The sequence below is a fragment of the Agrilus planipennis genome, unplaced genomic scaffold, assembly GCF_000699045.2.
Source record: "Agrilus planipennis isolate EAB-ADULT unplaced genomic scaffold, Apla_2.0 scaffold136, whole genome shotgun sequence".
Classification (NCBI taxonomy): Eukaryota; Metazoa; Arthropoda; class Insecta; order Coleoptera; family Buprestidae; genus Agrilus; species Agrilus planipennis.
In genome coordinates, this window is record NW_020442447.1 from 86,145 (window position 1) to 95,765 (window position 9,621).

Here is a 9,621-nt window from a genome sequence, read left to right on the forward strand (position 1 = left end):
AAGATAGGTACATGGGAAAGTCATCAATCTACGTATCACGTAATCTAACGAAGAATTAGGTTATTCACTTTATTCTCCTGACATGCAGAGAAGCAGCAGATTCCTCGAGCACTTCGGTGGACTAATGCCTAGAAAGGCATAAGGTAAGGTTCATAAAATTGTCATAAATCGACGTGTCACGTCCTCCAACGATGATTTCGACCATTCATTTGTAGCGACCAACATAAATTAGAGCACCCTGTTTATATAATGTAGTTTTGTAAATATGTAAATCTTTTGTATAATATTCCTTTTCTGTGTAAATATTTCTCAACGTTATCTTCTAAAGCTTTTGTATTCTATCCATCTGTTCCAATAACTTTTATTANCTTCAGATGAAGAATGACCTAGAAAGACCTTCTAAAGATCCAAAATTGGTAAGATGTTGATGGATGGACCGTGGCCTAGATTTGGGGAGCCGTGACCCATATATAGAACCCCGCTTACTTTACTACTTACCGTTTGTAATTTGTGCTGATTTGGAAAGTATACTAGTTAAACACAATGACTTAAAATGTACAAGCAAAATGCAAAAGTAATAGAAACACGAGCCTTTCAGTATTGCATATTATCTAAAGTGTTATTATGATGATTCTCTTTCTAAATTTAAGTTATATAGAGGGAAGGATTGTATTACATGGTTCGTTAAGGAACTTGAAACTTTAGCTTTCGAATTTAAAAATATTTTTTCAAACATTATTCCAATTAAAAAATTACCATATGAACAAGAAAATCAACATCTTACTGCTACATATTGTCATATTTGTTGTAAACCATTAAGTAGTGAAAATGTTAAAGTAAAGGATCACTGTCATTTAACAGGAAATTAAAGAGGTCCAGCGCATTCAAATTGTAACTTGAATTATAAGAATAGTCATACAATACCTGTAATTTTTCACAATTTATCCGGATATGACAGTCATTTCATAATTAAAGCTTTAAGCGTAGAAATAAAAGGTAATATTTCTTTATTGCCGGTTAATAAAGAGAAGTATATTTCATTCACAAAATATATAGAAAAAACTAATGTAAGTTTTAGATTTTTAGATTCTTTTCGTTTTATGGCTAGCAGCTTAGATAAATTATCATCTTATTTAGAAAAGAAACAAAAAATTATCACAAGGAAGTATTACCAAAATGATGAAGAATTTGAATTAGTTCAGCGTAAGGGAGTTTTTCCGTATGAATATCTAGACTGTTGGGAAAAATTACAAGATATTAAATTACCACCTCGAGAATGTTTTTATAGTTCAATTTATGATTGTAACATTTCTCAAACGGAATACGATCATGCATGTAATGTGTGGAAGACATTCAAAATTAATAATTTGCAAGAGTATGCGGAATTATATCTAAAAACAGATGTGCTATTGCTTGCTGATATATTTGAAAATTTTAGATCAACATGTTGGACAACATATAAATTAGATAGTTTACATTATTATACTGCACCAGGTCTTGCTTTTGATAGTATGTTAAAAATAACAGAAATTGAATTAGAACTATTAACCGATATAGATATGATAATGTTTATAGAACGAGGTATAAGAGGGGGAATATCACAATGTTGTAATCGCTACGGAAAAGCAAACAATAAATATATGGTAGATGAATTTAATCCTAACGAACCTACATCATATTTAATGTATTACGACGTAAACAATTTGTATGGTTATGCAATGAGTTTTCCACTACCTGAAGGAAAATTTGAATGGGTCCATGACATTTACTCAATTAATATTGATGACATTAATGATAATAATGAATACGGTTACATATTTGAAGTCGATATACATTATCCAGATGCATTACACGAAACACACAAAGATTTACCGTTACTTCCTGAACATTTAGTCCCACCTACATCTAGCTCAAAGACACCTAAACTGTTAACAACACTTTTTGATAAGAAAAAATATATCATTCACTATAAAAATTTAAAACAAGCATTAAGCTTAGGTATTAAACTTGAAAAAATTCATAGAGTACTAAAATTTAAACAATCTCCGTGGTTAAAAAAATTTGTTGATTTAAATACGAATTTACGGAAAGCTAGTAAAAATGAATTCGAAAAAAACTTTTACAAACTTATGAATAACTCAGTATTTGGTAAAACAATGGAAAACGTACGAAAATATAGAGACGTTAAATTAGTAACGAAATGGACAGGAAGATATGGTGCTAATTTTTACATTTCTAAACCAAATTTCCATAGTTGTACTATATTCAATGAAAATATGATTATAATAGAGATGGAACGATTAAATATTAAATTCAATAAACCAATTTACGTAGGATTTTGTATTCTTGACATTTCGAAAACTGTACTGTATGACTTTCATTATAATTACATTCAAAATAAATTTTCTAATTCTGCTAAACTTCTCTATACTGATACAGATTCACTCATATATCAATTCTTTGTCGATGATATATACCATCACATAAAATGTGATTTACATAAATTTGATACATCAGACTTTTCACAAGATAATGAATACAATATACCTTTAACGAATAAAAAAGTAATGGGTTTAATGAAAGATGAAAACAATGGTAAAATCTTTTCTGAATTCATTGGACTCAGATCGAAAATGTATGCAATCAGACTTTTTAACAAAGAAAATAATAATACAGATATTACGAAGAAAATTAAAGGAATAACAAAGGCAACAATTAGAGGAATCACTTTTGATGATTATTATAAATGTTTATTCTATAATCAAATCATAGAGGCCAATCAAAATTTAATTATTTCTAAAAAACATAACGTCTATACAGTCAAACAAAGAAAGGTCGCACTTAGCCCATATGATGACAAGAGAATAATAAATACTTTAACAACGGATACGTATCCATGGGGATATAAATAACGTTTAAAATAGACTGTTTTAAATATTCTACGTAATTACAAACACATTAATTACTACTTTTGTTTGTAAAAGTTTATTATTTATAATTTTACTAACAATAATGTTTTATTTTTAAAAGAAATTAGCATAGTTTTAAGTATATTGTATATTATTTAAGATGATATTTACATGTAACTACTCGTACATATCACTACATATACAACTAAAATTACTTCTTCGTCTGTGTGTTTCATTATTTACCAATAAAACTTAAACTCTCAGTAAATCTATGCAGGTTTCGTCCTGTTTTGCGACGTTTCCTCTTTTGTTTATTATGTAACATTCATGATCAATAAATATTATTAATCATAAGCGATGAGGTAAACGAAAAACAAAAGCCTCTTTCTCTCATGTTATACATGCATACCCATACACGTACATACATACATACACAGCAGATAGCCGTCAATTATACTTATAATTCGATCAAGCTCGCTTAGGCTGCATTACAAACAACACGGACGCACACAAACACGCATACATACACACACACATATACATACGTACAGGCTCTCCGCCAACCATGAGGACAATCCAGACGCACTTCTTCAGCTGAAGAATGACCTCCAAAGAGCCTTAGACGTTATTCTTCAGGCTCCGCCCACTACGAGGACAATCCGGAGGCTGTTAAGAACTTCTTCAGCTGAAGAATGACCTTCAAGGTGTCATAGAGGTCATTCATCAGCTGAAGAATGACCTCCAAGGTGTCTTTGGAGGCCATGGTAAGGGACTGCGGATGGACAGGTCATCGAAGTGTCACAGTATCCCTATAGCTATACTACTCACAGAAGCTGTAGGTTGGTCAATTGCTTTGGTGTATCACTGCTCAGAGACGCGGGAAGATAGGTTCATGAGAATGTCATCAATCGACGTATCACGTCCTCTAACGTCGACATAGACCATTCACTTCATTCTCCTTACATGCAGAGTAGCAGCACGTTCCTCGAGTACTTTGGTGGACTACTGCCAAAAAGGCATAAGGTAAGGTTTATGAAAATGTCATACATCGACGTGTCAAGTCCTCCAACGATGATTTCAGCCTTTCATTTAATTCTCCTTCATCGCATAGAAGCTGTAGATCCGTCGAGTCCTTTGGTGTATCACACTTCAGAATCGCTTCAAGATAGGTTCATGAGAAAGTCTTCAATCTACGTATCACGTCCTCTAACGACGAGTTAGGCCATTCACTACAATCTAATTACATGCAGAGAAGCCGCAGATTCCTCGAGTAATTTGGTGGACTACTGCCTAGAAAGGCATAAGGTAAGGTCCATGAAAATGTCATAAATCGATCTGTCACGTCCTCCAACGATGATTTTGACCATTCATTTAATTCTCCTTCAAAGCATAGAAGCTGTAGATTCGTCGAGTCTTTTGGTATTTCACACTTCAGAATCGCGTCAAGATAGGTTCACGAGAAAGTCATCAATCTTCGTATCACGTAATCTAATGAAGAGTTAGGTCATTCACTTTATTCTCCTGACATGCAGAGAAGGAGCAGATTCCTTGAGTACTTTGGTGGACTACTACCTAGAAAGGCTTAAGGTAAAGTTCATGATAATGTTATAAATCGACGTCTCACGTTCTCCAGCGATGATTTCGGCCGTTCATTAGTTCTCCTTCAACGTACAGAAGCTGTTGATTCGTCAAGTCCTTTGGTGTATCACTCATCAGAATCTCATCAAGATAGGTTCATGAGAACGTCATCAATCTACTTATCACGTAGTCTAATGACGAGTTGGGCCATTCACTTTATTCTCTTGACATGCAGGGAACCAGCAGGTTCCTAGAGTACTTTGGTGGACTACTGCCTAGAAGGGCATAAGGTAAGGTTTACTAAAATGTCATAAATCTGCGTGTCAGGTCCTCCAACGGTGATTTCGGCCTTTAATTTAATTCTCCTTCAACGCATACAAGCTGTAGATCCGTCAAGTCCTTTGGTGTATCGCCCATCAGAATCGCGTCAAGATAGGTTAATGTGAAGGCCATCAATCTACGTATCACGTCCTGTAACGACGAGTTAGACCATTCACTACACTCTCCTTACACGCAGAGAAGCCGCAGACTCCTCGAGTACTTTGGTGGACTACTGCCTAGAAGTGCATAAGGTAAAGTTGATGATAATGTTATAAATAGACGTCTCACGTTCTCCAACGATGATTTCGGCCATTCATTTAATTCTACTTGAACGCATAGAAGCTGTAGATTCGTCGAGTCCTTTGGTATATCACACTTCAGTATCGCGTCAAGATAGGTTCATGAGAAAGTCATCAATCTTCGTATTACGTAATCTAACTAAGAGCTAGGCCATTCGCTTTATTCTCCTGACATGCAGAGAAGCCGCAGATTCCTCGAGTACATTCGTGGACTACTGCCTAGAAAGGCTTAAGGTAAAGTTCATGATAATGTTATAAATCGACGTCTCACGTTCTCCAGCGATGATTTCGGCCGTTCATTAGTTCTCCTTCAACGTACAGAAGCTGTTGATTCGTCAAGTCCTTTGGTGTATCACTCATCAGAATCTCATCAAGATAGGTTCATGAGAAGGTNCCTTTGGTGTATCACTCATCAGAATCTAATCAATATAGGTTCATGAGAAGGTCATCAATCTACGTATCACGTCCTCTAACGACGAGTTAGGCCATTCACTATATTCTTCTTACATGCAGAGAAGCCGCAGATTCCTCGAGTACATTCGTGGACTACTGCCTAGAAAGGCTTAAGGTAAAGTTCATGATAATGTTATAAATTGACGTCTCACGTTCTCCCACGATGATTTCGGCCATTCATTTAATTCTCCTTCAACGCATAGAAACTGTTGATCCGTCGAGTCCTTTGGTGTCTCACACTTCAGAATCGCGTCAAGGTAGGTTCAGGAGGAAGTCGTCAACCAACGTAACACGTACTCTAACGACGTGTCAGGGCATTCACTTTATTCTCCTTTCATGCAGAGAAGCAGCAGATTCCTCGAGTACTTTGGTGGACTACCGCCTAGAAAGGCATCAGGTAAGGTTCATGGAAATGTCATAAATCGTCGTGTCACGTCCTCCAACGATGATTTCGACCATTCATTTAATTCTCCGTCAACGCATAGAAACTGTAGACCCGTCGAGTCCTTTGGTGTATCACTGCTTAGAAACGCGGCAGGATAGGTTCATGAGAATTTCATCAATCTACGTATCACGTCCTCTAACGACGAAGTAGGCCATTCACTTTATTCTCCTTGCATGCAGAGAAGCAGCAGATTCCTCAAGTGTTTTGTTGAACTACTGCCTAGAAAGGCATACGGTAAGCTTTATGAGAATATCGTAAATCGATGTGTCCCGTTCTCGAACAATGATTTAGGTTATTCATTTAATTCTCCCTCAACACATAGAAACTTCAGATCCGTCTAGTATTTTGGTGTATCACACTTCAGAATCGCGTCAAAATAGGTTCAAGAGATTGTCATCAATCTACGTATCACGTCCTCTAACCTCGAGTTAGAGCATTCACATTATTCTCCTGACATGCAGAGAAGCAGCAGATTCCTGTAGTACTTTGGTAGACTACTGCTTAGAAAGGCATAAGGTAAGGTTATTGAGAATGTTATAAATAGACGTGTCACTTCCTAAAACGATAATTTCGGCCTTTCATTTAATTCTCCTTTAACGCATAGAAGCTATAGGTACGTCGAGTATTTTGGTGTATTAGTGCTTAGAAACGCTTCAAGATAGGTTCATGAGAATGTCATCAATCGACGTATTAAGTCCCCTAACGACGAGTTCGGCCGTTTACGTTATTCTCCTTACACGCAGAGATGTAGCAGGTTCCTCGAGTATTTTTGGTGGACCTGGAGAGGCACAAGGTAAGTTTCATGAAAATGTCATAAATCGACGTGTCACGTCCTCCAACGATGATATCGGCTATTGATTTAATTCTCATTCACCGCATAGAAGCTGTAGATTCGTCGAGTATTTTGGTGTATCACACTTCAGAATCGCGTCATGATGGGTTCATGAGAAAGTCATCGATCTACGTATCACGTCCTCTAACGACGAAGTAGGTCATTAACTGTATTCTCCATACATGCAGGGAAGCAGCAGATTCCTCGAGTACTTTGGTGGACTGTTGCCTAGAAAGGCATAAGGTAAGGTTTATGAAAATGTTATAAATCGATCTGTCACGTTCTCCAACGATAATTTCGCCAATTTATTTAATTCTCCTTCGACGAATAGAAGCTGTAGATTCGTCGAGCGTTTTGGTGTATCACACTTCAGAATCGCGTCAAGATAGATTCGTCGAGTACCTGGGTGTATCACTGCTTAGAAACGCGACAAGGTAGGTTCATGAAAATGTCATCAGTCGACGTATAACGTCCTCTAACGACGAGTTAGATCATTCACTTTATTCTCCTGACATGCAGAGAAGCAGCAGTTTCCTCGAGCACATTGGTGGGCTACTGCCTAAAAAGCCATAAGGTAAGCTTCATGAGATTCTCATAAATCGAGGTGTGACGTCCTCCAACGATGATTTCGGCTATTGATTTAATTCTCGTTCACCGCATAGGAGCTGCAGATCCTTCGAGAACTTTGGGGTATCACTGCTCAGAAACGCGGCAAGATAGGTTCATGAGAATTTCATCAATCTACGTATTACGTCCTCTAACGACGAGTTAGGCCATTTACCATTTTCTCCTTACATGCCGAGTAGCAGCACGTTCCTCGAGTACTTTGGTGAACTACTGCCTAAAAAGGCATAAGGTAAGGTTTATGAAAATGTCATACATCGACCTGTCAAGTCTTCCAACGATGATTTCGGCCTTCCATTTAATTCTCCATCAACGCATAGAAGTTGTAGATCCGTCGAGTGCTTTGGTGTATCACACTTCAGAATCGCGTCAAGATAGGTTCATGAGAAAGTCATCAATTTACGTATCACGTCCTCTAACGACGAGTCAGGCCATTCACCTTATTCTCTTTACATGCAGAAAAGCAGCAGATTCGTCGAGTACTTTGGGGGACTACTGCCTAGAAATTCTAAAGGTAAAGTCTTGATAATGTTAGAAATTGACGTCTCACGTTCTCCAACGATGATTTCGGCAATTCATTTGATTCTTTGTTAACGCACAGAAGCTGTAGGTTAGTCAGTTGCTTTGGTGTAACACTGTTCAGAGACGCGGGAAGATAGGTTCATGAGAATGTCATCAATCGACGTATCACGTCCTCTAACGTCGACATAGACCATTCATTTCATTCTCCTTACATGCAGAGTAGCAGTACGTTCCTCGAGTACTTTTGGTGGACTACTGCCTAAAGAGGCATAAGGTAAGGTTTATGAAATTGTCATACATCGACGTGTCACGTCCTGCAACGATGATTTCTGCCTTTCATTTAATTCTCCTTCACCGCATAGAAGCTGTAGATACGTCAAATCCTTTGGTGTATCACCCACCAGAATCGCGTCAAGATAGGTTCATGAGAAAGTCATCAATCTACGTATCACGTAATCTACGAAGAGTTAAGCCATTCACTTCATTCTCCCTACATGCAGAGAAGCAGTAGCTACCTCGAGTACCTTGGTGGACTACTGCCTAGAAAGGCGTAAGGTAAGGTTCCTGACAATATCATTAATCGGTCTGTCACGTTCTTCTACGATGATTTCAGCCATTCACTAGTTCTCCTTCAACGCACACAAGCTGTTGATTTGTCAAGTCCTTTGGTGTATCACTCATCAGAATCGCGTCAAGATAGGTTCATGGGAAAGTCATTAATCTACGTATCACGTCCTCTAACGACGAGTTAGGCCATTTACCATATTCTCCTTACATGCCGAGTAGCAGCACGTTCCTCGAGTACTTTGGTGGACCCATGCCTAAAAAGGCATAAGGTAAGGTTTATGCAAATGTCATAAATCGACGTGTCAGGTTCTTCAACGATGATATCGGCCTTTCATTTAATTCTCCTTCAACGTACAGAAGCTGTGGATTCGTCGAGTATTTTGGTGTACACTCATCAGAATCGCGTCAAGATAGGTTCATGAGAAGGTCATCAATCTACGTATCACGTCCTCTAACGACGAGTTATTACATTCACAATATTCTCCTTACATGCCGAGAAGCAGCAGATTCCTACTGACTAGACTACTGTCTAGAAAGGCATAAGGTAAGGTTCATGAAAATATCATAAATCGACGTGTCACCTCCTCCAACGACGATTCCGACCATTCATTCAATTCTCCTTCAACGTAAAGGAGCTGTAGATTCGTCGAGTCTTTTGGTGTATCACACTTGAGGATCGCGTCAAGATAGGTTCATGAGAAAGTCATCGATCTACGTATCACGTCCTCTGACGACGAGTTAGACCATTCACTTTATTCTCCTTACATGCAGAGAAGCAGCAGGATCCTCGAGTACTTTGGTGGACTACTGCCTAGAAGGGCATAAGGCAGGATTCATGAAAATGTCATAAATCGACGTGTCACGTGCTCCAACGATGATTCCGACCATTTATTTAATTCTCCTTCAACGCAGATGAGCTGTAGATGCGTCGAGAATTTTGGTATATCACACTTCAGAATCGCGTCAAGATAGGTTCATGAGAAAGTCATCAATCCACGTATCACGTCCTCTAACGACGAGTTATTACATTCACAATATTCTCCTTACATGCCGAGAAGCAGCAGATTCCTC

The 9,621-nt window shown here is 37.9% G+C and overlaps 1 protein-coding gene across 1 annotated transcript; it reads left to right on the top strand.

Annotated features, from left to right (window-relative positions):
• Nucleotides 1-859: 859 nt before the first annotated feature.
• Nucleotides 860-2,018, top strand: LOC112906407 (DNA polymerase-like; the record flags this gene model as incomplete). The annotated part of the gene is made up of 1 exon (XM_025980472.1): nt 860-2,018. A coding segment is annotated over exon 1 (918 nt), but the record flags the coding sequence as incomplete, so codon positions are not given.
• Nucleotides 2,019-9,621: the final 7,603 nt, after the last annotated feature.